Source organism: Eretmochelys imbricata, chromosome 2, assembly GCF_965152235.1.
Source record: "Eretmochelys imbricata isolate rEreImb1 chromosome 2, rEreImb1.hap1, whole genome shotgun sequence".
Lineage (NCBI taxonomy): Eukaryota > Metazoa > Chordata > Testudines > Cheloniidae > Eretmochelys > Eretmochelys imbricata.
This window is the reverse complement of record NC_135573.1, coordinates 6,548,900-6,565,357: the sequence shown is the minus strand read 5'-3', so window position 1 is coordinate 6,565,357 and position 16,458 is coordinate 6,548,900. Positions and strand designations below refer to the sequence as shown.

The following is a 16,458-nucleotide window of genomic DNA, read 5'->3' as shown; positions in this document are numbered from 1 at the left end:
TTTTTTAAATCCAGCAGATGCAAGCTGCAATGTTCTCTTTACCTCCCATAAGTCCTGTGGAAACTGGATGTATTGAGCGTGTTCAAAGATTATTCATGAGGTTTTAGCCAAACCACTCCCATTCATTTTAATGGGAGGCGTGTGGCTAAACCTCCCAGTTGGCTTTGATGATTTCAACCCGTCTGGGAAGAGATCGGTAAATACGGTTATGGGAAGCTACAGGAAAATTCCAGTGATTGCAGAGTTAAGTTCTGTGTGCACAGTTCTCCCTCACAGACATCCCCTGCAACCCTATGGATGTCGGTGGCATATGAGTGATAGATACATGAGTGCTGGATTTCCTTTTATTCGCTGGTTCTTCTGACAGCTATCCTTTGGCAGCTCATTTCATCTAGTAACAACTCTCCCAAGTACAGAATTCCCACCCAGCCAGGTTCTTCCTTGGCAGACGTTTAGTCCCTCTTGGTTCTTATACTTGGCCCCAGTTCTAACAGTCTTCCAGAGCTCACACACGGTTTCTGTCCCCTGGGGCAGTGACCGAGATTGTTTCTATCGCTCCAGTTGTCTCCTTTGTATCAGAGCCGGAGCTGCAGGATGCAGGCAGAGCAGGGTGGGGAAGGAGGCAGAGGCTGTCTCTCTGTCTCTAGCCACTATGCAGGGGTGCGATCACTTACCAATCTTTCTTTCCCTTTGAATCTTCAGAGACGGAAATCCCGGTATGCAGAGCTAGATTTTGAGGTGAGCGGTTCCTCCTTTAAATCCTTTTACGGAGGGGTGAGAAGGGGGAGAGGACCAGGCTCTGCTTTTCCCAGCGGGAGTTCCCCTAGCTGCAGGAGCACTGCCTTCAGCCAAAGAACCAGGGAACGGGCTAGAAGCGGACAGGTGGCTACAGCCAGCCTGGCCAAACTGGGAGGTTCACCCTGTGTATCTAAACAAACGTGGGATTTACACTTATTTGGTATGGCTTCATTTATTGAGCAGCAACTGCTGAGTAAATGTTTGTAAATGAAGATTTTAAGTCAGTTTGCACAAGGCCTGTAAACAATCTCATCTGTCAGTGAGATGCTGATAGAAACCTGATATTACAATATACCAGCATCGGGAGTCTGGGCCACTTTTCAGCCAGTGTGAGAGGTGTTCAGGGGTCCTGGGTCTTAGGCCAGGTCTACTCTACAGACTTATATCGGCATAGCTACATCGCTGAGGGGTGTGAAAAATCCACCCCCCTGAGCAACGGAGTTATACCGACCTCACCCTGGTGTAGACAGCGCTATGGCAGCAGGAGAGCTTCCTGCCTCTCGTGGAGGTGGAGTAACTACGCTGACAGGAGACGCTCACTAGTGCAGCGCTATATGTGTAGAACTGCCGCCAAATATAAAATCTGCTCAGATGATTCCCATCACCCTGGTCTGGGAGCTCCTCACAAGATTAAGGCACCTCCCAACACCCGTCGGAGATGAGGAAGTATCCACGTTTTACAGATGGGGAGATCTGAGGCACAGAAGGGGGAAGCGGTTGCTTTAAAGAGGAAGCCAGGCTTCACACAGGAAATCTCTGACAGAGCTGGGAACTGAGTACAGGTCTCCTGAGTTCTATTGCAATGCAATGAAGCCATCACTTTGAAGAGGAAGGATGGTTGGGTGGTGAAGGCATCAAACCATCCTTCCTCTTCAAAGCTACTGCTTCATTCCAGAATCAGCCATCACTCCTGGGACCGCATGGGGAAGAAGGGAGTTTGCTCGAAGCTTGGGCCCTGAGGTTTGCTCCAAAACGTAGGACCCTGGGCTCAGTCTGAAATAGCGACACTGTGTGGCCCCAAATTCTGACACTCACGTGTTGGGCTAGATTCGAACTCAGGCCTCACACTTCTTCAAAAGCTTTGCAACCCTTGGGGAGCTTTCACGCTGAGATTCAGGTTTGTCACAAATCCTGTAACAAGCCAAAACTCAGCTAGTTTGGTGTAGGCTTGAATTTTCCTGCCTGTAGCGAGATCTCGAGTTCTGGTATCTAGGACCCAGGTCCTCAAAGGGATTTGGGCACCTAACTTGAACCTGGGTGCCCACTTTGGCAGTTTCCTAGTTGGTGAGGGCAGTGTAGACTCTGATGCCACCATCTTAAGGGGAGAAAGGTTTGCTGACCTGTCGCACACGTCTTTGCTTCAGAAAATCATGCACACGAGAAAGCGTCACCAGGACATGTTCCAGGACCTGAACAGGAAGCTGCAGCATGCGGAGAAAGAGAAGGAGTTACCGACAACGGAGAGCAAGGTCAGTCACTCACCCTTTGGAGCTGGGGGCTTCCTGCTCCAAGAACCATGATGAGCATGGGGGTGGAGGAGAATGCAGGGGCTCATACCAGAACCCTGCCCTTCAGTGTCACTCCACTCTCAATATACTGACGTGCACGTGTGTGTGTGTGTGTAAAATCCTAATGGTAGTGCACAGCCAGTGGAGTGTTCACTCTCCTCTAGCTCACATGTAGTGCAGATACAGACAGTTCTGAGCTCTGTTCCTCATGTCTTGTGAGGGTGTGTGGTTCAGCTTGTGTCTGTGGTGTCCATCTTCTCTGCACCGAGTCAATGGAACCTTTAACACCTTTACAACGTGGACTGGGGAGCAGAGGGAGGGCGCAGTGGAGATGGGTTGGATCCCCATTGCCATCTATGGGAGCTGGTCTCAAATCCAAGGCAGGAGTGGAGACCATAAGTTGTGACGTTTGGACGGTCAGGGCGGTGGGATTTATGCCGATGGCCGGGGAAAGGAGAGGGATGCTGCTGAAGGAGTCTGACCTCAGGACAGGGGTTCCATTAAAGACACTTGTGTCAGTGACCTGTTGTGAGGTGACTTAGAATCACAGGGTTAGAAGGGACCGCAAGGGCATCTAGTCGAACCTCCTGCCAAGATGCAGGATGTGTTGTGGCTAAACCATCGCAGACAGACGGCTCCAGCCTCCTCTTGAAAGCCTCCAGTGAAGGAGCTTCCACGTCCTCCCTAGGCGTCTGTTCCACTGCCCTACTGTTCTCACAGTTAGGAAGTTTTTCTGAGCGACCATCAGTGGCAGGGAGGCGATGTTGTTGGAAGAATACAGGGGAAAGCCACGGCCTTCCATGGAGGGGAAAAGAAAAGGATCTGGAAACACGAAAGGCCCAAAAGCTGCTTCTGGCCCTGTGCAATTGTGTGTATTACACTGAATTATACTGCTGCTGTCAGCTCCAGCGTATGTATCGATGTGAAGTTCTAAGCCATCCAGTCTGTGAGGTGGCCCCTGCAGGGACGTTCCCTCCAAGGAGTGAGTCAACCACAGGGAAGGCACATGTTGCACTAGTATGGGGGAGGGCGGTGCACAGTGGCCAAATTGGGTCCAGCATGAAAGAACCGTAGTGACAAAGAACTTTTCCTGCAGCAGTAAGGAAAAGCAGGCTGGCCAAAGGGCCATCTTTTGGGTGTCTGAGCCCCTCCATGCCTGCTGGGCTGGTGCCAAATGGCTGGCAAGTAATTTAATCTAGTCCAGCAGAGAGGGAAAAGAAGTAGCAGCTGCAGAGTGGTGGGCAGCCTGGCTCAGGGCTGTTCTCTGTGAGACCGCTGGGGATTGCTCCAAGGTGGGATTTCTCTCTGTTGGTTGGAATTTCCCCCATCCATCTTCAAGAGAAGGCAGAGTTGGCATTCATGGCCATCTGTGGCACGACCAAAAGGACTAACCAGTGAGTGACTGCTGGGGCTTATTTTGTTAGGATTTAGTTAGAGATCAGGCCAAGCCACAACGTTTAAAGTGTGATAGGGTGAGAGGTTTTGGTTTGGTTCATTATAAACACAGGGCCCAGCTATAACACTGGGATCTGGGCTAGGATCGTGTAGTCGATGGTTTTGGGAGTCAGGGTTTTGCTCCATGCAATCCCTAGTTTTACTGTGCATGGTGGTTTACTGCAAGGGATCTGCTTATAGAGACTGGCTGTTCAGAATGACTAGGACCCTCAGGCTGACAAACGGATTCAGTTTATACAAGAACCAACCCTAATCTTTGCCCAGACTCCAAATGGATTTTTATTTGAGATGGACAGTCAGTACACTCTTCACTTGCTATGTTCCTCCATATTTCCCAGTTTTGGGACAGTACTGGGAACAGAAGAGCCTAAATATTGCAAGAAAGCCTCTCTGTGTAGGATTCCTAGGCCAGCTTTACAAACTCAGGCTGTTCAGATATTTCAGAGAAGTATCTGAGCTTATTTGGTAGCCTAATGTTAGGAGACTTGGTTCCAGATACACCACCAAAGGGCTTTTGGATGGTAACAGCTTTCAGCATGTGCTGGTGTTGGACTGAGGAGATGTATATTTTAAATATTTGCACAGGGCAACCTGATTCTCTTTCTGGCCATGACCTTTCTTGCCTTAGGTGCATTAAATAAGGAGCCTTCTAAGCATCGGTATTCAGTGGTCAATAGTGGGGTTTGGTTATGCAAAGTCCTAAGCTAATAAGAAAAACTATCACTTCCCTCCTGCACCCCTTTCCTGCCATTCCCTTGAACTGGCTGCTGTCTGACCTCATATCAGAGAAGGCAACCTTTAGATACCACGGATACCTTCGTTAAACCCCCCCTGTTTCTTTTCTCTGTGTGTTTAGGTTATAAAACAATGGAGTGTTTCTTCTGGTGGAAGTGATAAAACTAATGTTAGTGTGAGTCTGCCTTTCTGCTTTGCATCAGAGAGCCTTGTAGACAAGTCCCAACCCCTGCCATGACGCATGACTCCAAACACATTCCCTCACCAGTACAAAACACCTCAGCTTTTGGACACAAACGAGATCATGAGCATCCTGGAATGCCCCGTAACCTCCACCATGGAGGAGAAGGGACGGCTAGTGGGTCTTCTTGCTCATCCACCTGCCTTGCTAAGGCTTCGATTTCATTCTCCCTCAGCACCCCTCCAGTTGATGGCTGTCTAGTCTTGCCTTGACTATCTCCAGCAATGGCAATTTTCCAACCCCTTCGGGCAGCATGTTTCATTGTCCTAGCTGCCCTCCTAGTTATGAAGCTTCTCCTAATCCTTCCACGACTCCTCCCCCCACACCTCTCCCTCAGATCAGAAACTTGCAGCTGAAATTCAGGGAAAATATCTACTTGAGAGAAAATGCCTTTGATGAAGTCTAGAACTGGTGCTTGCTCTATAGTTTTGAATTCAAGTGGCAGTCCCACTTGTGTTCCATTGAGCCACTTTGTACCTGTCTGAAAATGATTAGCCCATCATCGCATCTGTTGCACTTCTTCAAATGTGGATCAAAACCCAAAGGCATTTATGTAGATAATCTAACCCTGACTAGTCGGGATAGGAAAGTCCAGTTTGTAGTAGCAGCGTTAACAGCAATTATTTCTATGCCTCCCACAGAGCATTGCTAATACTAAATTAATCCTCAAAAAGAAAAGGAGGACTTGTGGCACCTTAGAGACTAACCAATTTATTTGAGCATAAGCTTTCGTGAGCTACAGCTCACTGTATCGGATGCATTCCGGTGAAGCGAGCTGTAGCTCACAAAAGCTTATGCTCAAATAAATTGGTTAGTCTCTAAGGTGCCACAAGTACTCCTGTTCTTTTTGCGGATACAGACTAACACGGCTGCTACTCTGAAACCTAAATTAATCCTGTGTCTCAGAGACCAATTAAATTGCCTAGTCCAAGACCAGGGTGGGATCATCCCCTGCGGTATATTATCTATGTACCTCTTCATCTGTTTATTTCAGTTTATGAAAACCTGCCCAGCCAGTACTGTGGGCGCATGTCCAGCAGTTTATGATAAAAACTTCATCACCCAGTAGGACTAATTTTCAAAACATAAGGACAACGCTCTCCAAACTCCATCTGTATCTCAAGCAAGGCTTTGCCATCACTTCTGCCCAAGTACTGCGGCTAAAATAAATGGGCCTTACACATCTGGGCTCTGATGAACCAATCAGGGATGTAAATTTCACTGCCAAAGAGATGATAAAGTATACTACTAAAGGGCTCTTAAATCTAGCAGACAAAGACATAACAAGACATCATGGCTGGAATTTGGAGTTAGCAAAGTTCAAGTTGAAGTAAGGATCCAGACTTTTAACAGAGAGTAATTAACTCTTGGGACAGCTTGCCAAGGGATGTGGTAAATTCACCCTTTCTTAGAGTGTTCAAATCAAGATTGAACATCTCGCTAAAAGATCTGCTGTGGCTCAACTAGAAGTTATCGGGCTGGATGCAGGAATCCCTGAATGAGGTTCTCTGGCCTGTGTTATCCAGAAGGTCAGACTAGATGATCATAATGGCCCTTCTGGCCTTCAGATCTATTAATCTCATCTCCAAGAAGCATCTGCCTTCAATCCGCTCATGAGTAAACTGGGAAGAATTTTAGCTCAGGGCCCTGAGAGGATGCTGCCTGTCATGATAGCAGTGGGGAAGGGTTTTCTCTAACGTAACCAGGACCCAACTCATTTAAGGATTCATAGGTTGCAACCAAGAGAGGACAGGTCACAGAGCATGTAACACGCATCCTGCGAGCAAAAGGAAGTGGCGGCAGCCTCCGGAGAAAACACAAATGATTAAAAGCACTCTTGGCCACTGCTGCCATCTGGGCATCCAACTGGCCTTCGGCTTGCAAAAAATGGGCACATTCCCTCAACAGAGGCAGCTGATATCACCTTCCCCAATTCCTTCAGTCTTCCCCCTCCAATCTGGGTTAAGACTGAGCCAGCTTGCCTTCACTCCCAGCCAAGGGGATCCTACAGCGTCCCTCTAGGGCAATTTAAGATCACTTTGGGCTGCTCTGGCTGTACCATGCTGGGGAGTTGGTTTATTACTGGCTGAGAAGATTGAGTTCCACCTACTGAATAGCTAGCGTCACTCTGTGTCCCTCCCATTGGGTAATTCTTTGGCTGATACAAATTATTGCCCAGATCCTGTCTGCTAAAAAAAAAAAAAAAAGTTAAGCCGCTGGAAACCTTGTTGCTAACGCATTTCTCTATTCAAATGCTAATCAGTGCCTGCCGATTACAGACTGTGGGCCAGATACACAACATCCCCTCCCCCAGGCTCTGTCTCTCTCCAGCCAACAGCTGAGAACGTTAAAGCAGGGATGGTAGAGAGCCATGTAGAGCCACTTTGTAAGCTGCTCCTCCTAGTCAATTACTCAGCGGTTCTAGGGCTTTTACTGGGTGTTGTCGGAAGCCAACACTCTGCAAGGGCATAGTATGAAAGATAAGCCTTTGCAGGCTTCAAGGTAAGGGTCTCCTTTGTTTCTACTGTGCTCAGGCCCTGCTTTGAAAGCGATGAAAGTGATTCTCCTGAAGTTCCTCTCCTTGGGCGTTCTCAGCACCATTGGGAGAGTTTTGAGTCACACAAAAGTCCTCTCTTGCACGCTCTCAGTGTCTAGTTTTGCAGCTCGTTCTTTACTTATGTTGAGACCAGCAAATTCGATTCCAAAAGGAGCTGTGTCAAATTCCGTGGATTCCTTGTGCAAGGGATTCTTCCACACCTTTTATTTGAGCTCCCAGGGGTGTGAGCCCCCCGGGGCCTTGGTTGGAGTCTGGGATTTGAACAAAGTCCAAAGGGCCAGCCCATCATAAAGTCTAAGCCGTCCAGGTTTCCTGCCAGAACCAGAAATGGGCTGAAGGTCACCGAGGGTACGTCTACACAGTGTTTCGGAGCCTGCAGACACGAGCCTCTGAACCTGGATCGACAGACTGGAGCTAGCAGGACTCGTGCTAGTGCTCTAAAAATAGCTGTGTAGACCGTGCTTTGAAGTGGAGTTCGGCCTGGAGCTCAGGCTATGAAGCCTGGCCAAGCCCAAGCAAAACTTCAACGCATGGGCTAAAAAGCTCTTTTTAGAACGCTAGCCAGAGCTCCACTAGTAGCCTGAGTCTGTCAGCCCAGACTGGGAGGCTCGCTTCTGCAGGCTCCAAAACACTGGTGTAGATAGACATTTAGAGGCCCCAGACAGCCCAGAATTCAGTCCCAGGCTCATCCCAAAACCTGGCCTCCTCTTGCCTCAAATTCTGGCCATTCGCTCATCGCAATATCCAACCCCAAGCTCACCTCAAAACCCAGCCCTGCTCGTTCTGAAGCCTGGTCTGGCTCTCGGAGACATATATGTACTGCTTGTGAACTTTCAGCAAGCCTAGGTCAAGTTTTATGTTTGTAAATGTGACGGGATGTGACTCACCACTGCGGCGCCTCCTGCTGGCCGTCCTGGGGATTAGCTCCGCTAGCCAATGCGCCCTCTTCTGGTAATGTCTCACCAACGTCACATCTGCTCCTGGCCCGTGTCTTCTAAGGACCACGGCATCCTTTTCAGGACCCAGCCCTCTAGCTGCACCACACTCTGTGCTCCCCCTTCCGGGGGAATGCACTGTAGTCAGACGGTCCAGCCACTTTCTCAGTGGTGAGTGGGAGTGAAGGGGGAACCTGGGCCCGCCCCACTACTCCAGGTCCCGGCCCAGGGACCCTGTAGATGGCAGCCATGCGCTGCGCCCCCTTCAGCCTCTCCATACCTTTCCCTGGGCTTCTTCCCCGCAGACCCAGCACCTTCTCTGACCTTATCTCAGGGCTTCAGCATGCCAGCCTTAGCAGGAGCTCACTCTCACTCACCGGATCCTGCCCAGCACTGCTCATTCGAAGGTGCTAGCTTTCCTCCTCCTCCTCCTCCTCCTCCTCCTCCTCCTCCTCCTCCTCCTCCTCCAAAGCAGCTGGTCGTCCCTCCTTGAGCTCCAGGAAACAACTGGAGCTCCTCTGCCCTGCAGCTCTTCTTATATGGGCCTGCCAGGCCCTGACTGACTGTTCCTCTGAGCCCTTCTCTGATTGGCTGCCTCCTGCGCAGTCTCCCTAGGGCTCTTTTAACCCCTTAGAGCCCAGTGTGGGGCAGGCACCCCATCACAGAAATAAATTCTGAAACCAGCCATAAAAGCTTTGTCCAGCTCTAGCCTTGATCCTGACAGAGCGTGTTCTTAAGTAGAGCTGAGTGAATAATTGATTTTTTTTGGTTCAGTGGCCAAACCAGAAAAACTGGGAGGGCGGGAAAGAATTTGTTTCAGATTGACTGAGAAGTTTTGTTAAACCTGAAATGATTTTTTACGTATTTATTTTTCATTTTGCTTATTTTTTGGGGTGGGGTGGGGATATCCTTTTTTGTTTGATTGCTTTTGTAAATAATCTAGCAAAATTTTGAAATGGAACATCATCATGAAACCAAAAGTTGAAACATGTAGCTTAGAAAGTGTTGAAACAAAATGTTCTGTGTTAATTTTCTCTCTTTTTGGCCAAAACTATTCACTGAATTTGACCCAAATTCACAAGTGGCTTTGGTTAACCTGAATCTGTGTATTATGACAAGTGAATAATTTGTCTGAAAAATTTCAGCTGTTCCTGAGATGGCTATGCCCTGGCCTCTTGTGGTCTTCTCCAGACATGGCTTGATCCAGCCACTTTGCAACCAGTTCCTCCTGCTCAATCACCAGGAGACTATCAATTTCATTGACGTATTCCAGAGTGGAAGGAAGAAAGGATTATAAATCACACCTCCAGGCTGCAAGGGGCAAGGGTCTGGATGTGGAAATCCTCTTATGGACAAGGTTGAGGAGCTCTGCTTTGTGTCTCTATATCCTCTGCTAGAAATGTGCTTCTCAGCTGGAGGTTTGCACCATCAGAAATGTACCATATGGTTCCGAGGCTCATCAAAGGATCTTCTGGAGAAACTCCCCTCTCTCCCTTCTCCCCACTGCCAGCCGGAGCTTTCAAAAGGCTTTTCAGACCTTCCCAAAGAACATACTGTTGTAGGTAATTAGTAGTCTGGGCCATGTGTCCGCCTGGCATATCCCAGTGCACGTCAGAGCTAATTCACTCATTTGCTGGCTACCTGTCTTTCTGTTAGCTGACTTGGTAGCTGGAGACATTGCTTCAGGGTGGGAAAATTCAGCCAGAACAGAGTGCGCGGTTGTGGGCTGAGCATTCAGGGCTACAAGGCCGGTCTCTGCGTCAAATTTGGAAAATAGAGAATCTGCTCCTAGGAACCCTGTTCTAATCATTGTGAGTCCCTCAGCAGGGGCCCCCCACTCCCAGGCATGACGTCCCTGCTCCACTTCACATTTAATGCTCTCTGCACTTTTTAAAGGCTTTGATGAAATGATAATTAGCAACGGTTAAAAGGGAAATTAGAGTGTCTTTTACAGGGAACGCTACATAAAGTGTAATAATTGCTACAATAAATTCTGTTATGAAAACTGCAGAGAACCTTAATTAATTCAGGCATAAAACATCTCTAAGCTGTCCAATGTCCCATATACCATCCATCAGCAATCCCACACCCCACGTAGCTCATCTGCTACCCACCATCCTGTCTATCTTCCATCAGCTACCCTGCTGCTCATATAGCATCCCTGGACTGTCATCAGCGACAGACCTTATCATGCACCTTAAATGGTTTTCAGAAGTTTGGGGTGCACCGCCTGCCCATTCTCCCCCAACCTATCATACAGCAGGTGCCTTTTTAAAGAGAAGAAGCTGAGTTATCGAGCAGGTGGAACGAAGGTGCAGTAGCCTAGAGGATTCTGGGTACTAATTCTGGCTGAGCCATTGGCTTCCTCTGTAACTTTGGGGCATGTAACCTGGATCCAAATATTTTCAGTTGAAGCCAAGGGGGGCCTGCAAGTGCTCAGCACTTAAAATCAGGCCCAGGGTGTCTGAGGTTGGGCACCCATGAAACTGAAGCCCCCGAAATCGGAGGGCACGCTGGAAAATTTGGGCCTTGCGCTGTTAGTGCTTCAATCAAACACAGTTGTGCAACATAGTGAAAACCAGACAGCTTGCTGTGAACAGGTGTGGCATCACCAAGCTATGCAGGTAGATGAAATACTAACCAAAACAATGAGGAGAGGCTTCCCATTGCGCCAGTAGAGTCCTGGCTCCCAATTGCTGGTGTGCCTCCTGGTGCTGGCACATCAGGGTTTGCTGCTTGGTATTCTAGACTCCCTTTCCTTCCTTAATGATGAGCCTGTATGATGGGCCAAGTGCATCAACGCTGCCTACCTTTCTTTGCTTGCGCACAGTCCCACCAGCCCTGGGCTCTGGGCTTCCATGAGCCTGGTAGGTTGCATTACAGGCCGGTGAAGAGGAAGCAGCAGTCGAGCTGGTTGGAAAATGGATTTTCTGTCCCATGAAACTTTTTGAGCTGTTGAAAAATATTTCATCCCAAGTTGGGACAAACACCCAACTTTTAAAATTGTTTGATGAAAAAAAAAATCTGGAAAAAACCCTGTTTTGGGTCCATCGGCCCATTTTGTTTCTCTAAAGTTGAAACATTCAGCTCTGATTTGATTTCAACCCTCCCAGCTGGGAGAGGGATACACAATTTTATTTCCTCAGAGCAACAAGCCCATGGAATGTGTCAGGCCAGGGAAATGATTCCATCTTTTTGAATTATTGGCACTTTCTGTTTCTCTTTACCCATCTTCCTGGCTCTCCCTGAGGCCTTAGACCTGGGGCCAGTGCCAGAGCAGTTTGCAGTGGGAATCACACAATTCTCTCCTCAGGTTTTGCTTTGCTATGGATTGGTGGGTCTTTTCTCCTGCCCAGAAACTCTGCTAAGACACTATGACACTAAGTAGCAATGGCCATCTTATATAAGCAGCTCAAGGTGTCCCAGGGACACAGAGACCGAATTTTAATCATTTCCATGGGGAGGTAAGAAGAAAAAGGACACTGGAACTAACCACTGATCCCCATTAATCTTTTTGCAAAGAGCAAGGGATGTTTAAGCCCCCGCATCTGGGCCACTAGTCAACTCAGTTAAGTCTCTTCAGCCTACTAAATTCATCTTGAAGATCCAGTTGGATACGATATTCTTCTGCACTGTGCATATTAAACTGGTGTGCAGCGTGGCCCACCTCAAAGGCAGCTGCGTCAGCGACAGGAGCCGTGCTCCTTATATTTAGTGTATTTTAATGGTTTTCATGTGATCTGGGGTGGAGTTGACATGCATGCGGGCTGGCTACCTCTGTCTAGCCACACAAACAGGACAGCAAAGGCAAGCTTCCCCCGGCTGCTCCTCTCCCTGGCCTCTGAAAACCACACTTTAAATGCTGGCTTGCATCACCTGTTCAGATGACTTGGCTGGGTCTCAGGGTAGTTCCCAATTCTTCATGACTTTAGCAAAGCTTTTGACACGGTCTCCCACAGTATTCTTGTCAGCAAGTTAAGGAAGTATGGGCTGGATGAATGCACTATAAGGTGGGTAGAAAGCTGGCTAGATTGTCGGGCTCAACGGGTAGTGATCAATGGCTCCATGTCTAGTTGGCAGCCGGTGTCAAGTGGAGTGCCCCAGGGGTCGGTCCTGGGGCCGGTTTTGTTCAATATCTTCATAAATGATCTGGAGGATGGTGTGGATTGCACTCTCAGCAAATTTGCGGACGATACTAAACTGGGAGGAGTGGTAGATACGCTGGAGGGGAGGGATAGGATACAGAAGGACCTAGACAAATTGGAGGATTGGGCCAAAAGAAATCTGATGAGGTTCAATAAGGATAAGTGCAGGGTCCTGCACTTAGGACGGAAGAATCCAATGCACCGCTACAGACTAGGGACCGAATGGCTAGGCAGCAGTTCTGCGGAAAAGGACCTAGGGGTGACAGTGGACGAGAAGCTGGATATGAGTCAGCAGTGTGCCCTTGTTGCCAAGAAGGCCAATGGCATTTTGGGATGTATAAGTAGGGGCATAGCGAGCAGATCGAGGGACGTGATCGTCCCCCTCTATTCGACATTGGTGAGGCCTCATCTGGAGTACTGTGTCCAGTTTTGGGCCCCACACTACAAGAAGGATGTGGAGAAATTGGAGAGAGTCCAGCGAAGGGCAACAAAAATGATTAGGGGTCTAGAACACATGACTTATGAGGAGAGGCTGAGGGAGCTGGGATTGTTTAGCCTGCAGAAGAGAAGAATGAGGGGGGATTTGATAGCTGCTTTCAACTACCTGAAAGGGGGTTCCAAAGAGGATGGCTCTAGACTGTTCTCAATGGTAGCAGATGACAGAACGAGAAGTAATGGTCTCAAGTTGCAGTGGGGGAGGTTTAGATTGGATATTAGGAAAAACTTTTTCACTAAGAGGGTGGTGAAACACTGGAATGCGTTGCCTAGGGAGGTGGTGGAATCTCCTTCCTTGGAAGTTTTTAAGGTCAGGCTTGACAAAGCCCTGGCTGGGATGATTTAACTGGGAATTGGTCCTGCTTCGAGCAGGGGGTTGGACTAGATGACCTTCAGGGGTCCCTTCCAACCCTGATATTCTATGATTCTACGATTCTATGATTCTATGTCCCTAGAGTGGCGAGTTCACACTGAGTGGCTTGTTCAGGTTTCGGTGCTCAGAAGACACCCAGCACAGGAATGGCTGGGACCGTTTCAAGTCAAGCTTAAAGTATATTAGCAGAACTGAGTTGTTGGGGGCCAGGCCTAGAGTACTGGGGGGTGCTAAAGGTCAGGACTGAGGTGCCTTGGCAAAGCTCTTGAGCTTGTGTGGAAGGGCAGGTTTAAAATAACAGGGTCCTGCTGCTGAAGGTGGCCTTAAATAATACCCAGATCAAAGGAGGTCTTTCCATTGCAAGAAGGGAGGGGAGTTACTTACTACATTGACGTACACTTATCCAACCATCTGTGCCTCTTTCTGTGAAGTATCGTAGATGTGGACTTGGTTTGCACTGAAATCAGTGGCTTGTGGTACTATAACATATTGTGAGATCTTGTCTTTGGACTGATGTTTATACACTGACACTGTGCCTATCAGCTGGTCACTGAGGCCTGGTCTACACTGGCGGGAGTGGGGTGGGAATCGATCTAAGTTACACAACTTCAACTACGTGAATAACGTAGCTGAAGTTGACGTACTTAGATCTACTCACCGCGGTGTCTTCACTGCAGTAAGTCGACTGCTGACGCTCCCCTGTCGACTCCGGCTGCGCTTCTCGCTCCGGTGGAGCACCAGAATCGACGGGAGAGCACTCGGTGGTCGATTTATCGCGTGTTCACTAGATGCGATAAATCAACCCCCACTGGACCAATTACTCCGGAGGTAAATGTAGACATGCCCTGAGCCACATTCATGCAGAGACGGGCTGCAAGGATGATCGGGGAATGGAGAGCCTAGTTTGTGGAGGAGCTTGGCTTCTTTAGCCTAGCAAAAAAAGGCTGAGAGGGGATCTGATTGCTCCCTGTAAATATGAGGGAGAAGAGCTAATTAAGCTACAGGACATTGTCGGCACAAGAATAAATGGGGATGATCTGTCCAATTGTAAATTTTGTCTGGAAATTAGAAGAAGGAGTCTAACCACTGGAGGGGTGAGATTCTAGAACAGCCTCCCAATAGGAGCAAGAAACCTAACTAGTTGGAAGATCCAGCTTGCTAGGTTAATGAAAGGGGCTATATGACAGGGCTGCCTGCAATAGCAGGGGACTGGACTCACTTCCCCAGGAGGTTCCTTCCAATCTTAAATTCTAAAGTGTCTTGACAACCATGACAGAGTGAGGAGTAGAACCCATGGCAGGTGGCTAGATTAGATAGGCAGACATAGCTCTAAGTTTTTGATTTGTGGCTCTCCCCACAATGTCACGCACAGGAAGTACCCTGAAACACCACAGCTCGGTGTGTGGATATGACTCTTTCAGTCAATACCTCTGAATAATGGCACAAGGACTATAGAGTGGATCTGGGTGCATGTGACCTACATGTACATCTTCTTGCCTTCTCCCCTATTTTTCTTCCTCCTCATGACCTGAATCATCTTTCCTTTCTGTCCACATCTCTTCCACACCAAACCCTTTTCCATGGCAGGTGGTTTGCAGAGAACTTCATGGTGCTATTGTGTCTGGGAGAACCCATTTTATTCTAATGTTTGGGTGCTTTTTAGGGCTGATAAAGGGTGAAAAGCATCTCTGTTAAAAAGCGAAAAAGGGGGAAGCTCCATGGAATGCCAATTGAAAATATTATCCATGCATGTGTTTCCATTCACACATGATTATGAGAACACGCCACAGATTATGAAACCCCTGGCAACCCCTATAAAATATACTAGAGCATTCCACAATATGTTTGTAGAAACTTCAAAATGCCATTCGTGGGTTGATTGCAATGGTGACACACTGGCATAAAGTTGCACTAACATAGTGGTGGATCAAGCCCCAAAAGTGTCATTTGGAGTCAGTGGAAAAACTGCTATTGATTTCAGTTTTGCAGAATTGAGCCTTTAATCATCACAGGTATCGTCAGTAAAAAAAGCAATTACATTTATGAGATGTTTATTGGGTGTGGATATAGTTATAGATATAAACTAAATAATTTTTTTCTAAATGTTCCATGGAAATGTTTGATTTTTTTTTTTTTGGTGGAAATTCAAATACTGAAAATATTCATCTGAAACCTGAAATATTTTGGTGTTCAGTATTTCATGGAAAAACTGAAACTTTCCTGGCAAGCAGCCATTTTTCCCCCAAAAAGCCTCTTGTTTATTTGAAAAACTAATTTTCTTTCAAGAAAGAATTGTGATAGAAAATTGTCGCCTAGCCGTATCTTTAAAACAAAAAAGACAAGAAGAAATCTAGTGGATGAAGGGTAGTGTTTGCAGGACTAGCAGTAACTTTCTTTTTTTCCTCTTTCTCTGTCTTTTTTTCCTTTGCTTTGTAGCAAGAAAAACAGCAGACACCAAACAAGAGACCCTGGGAAGGAATCAGGAAGGTCCACTCACCACCATCATGGGTTAAAAAGGACATGGAACCTTTACCACAATCTCCCTTAGAACTAAAAACTGTAGAGTGGGAGAAAACAGGTGCCACCATACCTCTGGTGGGACAAGACATTATTGACCTTCAGACAGAGGTCTGAGCAGAAAGGAAAAAAGGGACTTTTTTTTTCTGGAAAAACGAACAAAACAAACAAAATTTTAAAAGCTGATTAAATTCAATCGAAAGTGAGTGCGGAAGAGTGTTTGGTTTCTTTTGAAACCTTTGCTAAAAAGAAGTAACTTTTGTACTGTTCTCAGCAGAGAGGGGGAATATTACTTTATAGAACTTAGTAGCAGTAGGTACAGAACAAAGCTATCTTCCCTGGGTAGGCCCAAAGAGGACATGAGCCTGTAAAAGTAAAAGTAAAAGGAGGGGGAGTGGGTGGGGCGGGTGGGGAACAAAATCAACACGACACTTTAGTGGCGAGAGGATGACGGGGAGCCATCGCCAGATATGTTGAGTCTTCCTGCTCTGGAACTGGGAGCAACGAAAGGACACTGGGAGCAAATATGGCGGCAGAAGGGCCAAGAGGATTGGGGTTGTCTTGGGGGGAACAAGGAGCAGGGATTAATTCAGTGGGAACCCAGCCAGGATGCTGGCTAGCCAAAGGCTGCAGGGGAAAGCTCAGCATTGGCTGGTCTATGACGTCCCATTGCATGGCAGTGGGAGGGAGAGAGACATA

The 16,458-nt window shown here is 47.7% G+C and overlaps 1 protein-coding gene across 1 annotated transcript in view; it reads left to right on the top strand.

Moving 5' to 3' along the window:
* ADGRB1 (adhesion G protein-coupled receptor B1) overlaps positions 1-15,876 on the top strand; it is a 76,825-nt gene extending 60,949 nt beyond the window's left edge. The window contains exons 11-13 of the mRNA XM_077810909.1: positions 703-738; positions 2,163-2,267; positions 15,679-15,876. Of these exons, the coding sequence (XP_077667035.1) occupies positions 703-738; positions 2,163-2,267; positions 15,679-15,876 (339 nt within the window). The remainder of the gene's footprint in view (positions 1-702; positions 739-2,162; positions 2,268-15,678) is intronic.
* Positions 15,877-16,458: the final 582 nt, after the last annotated feature.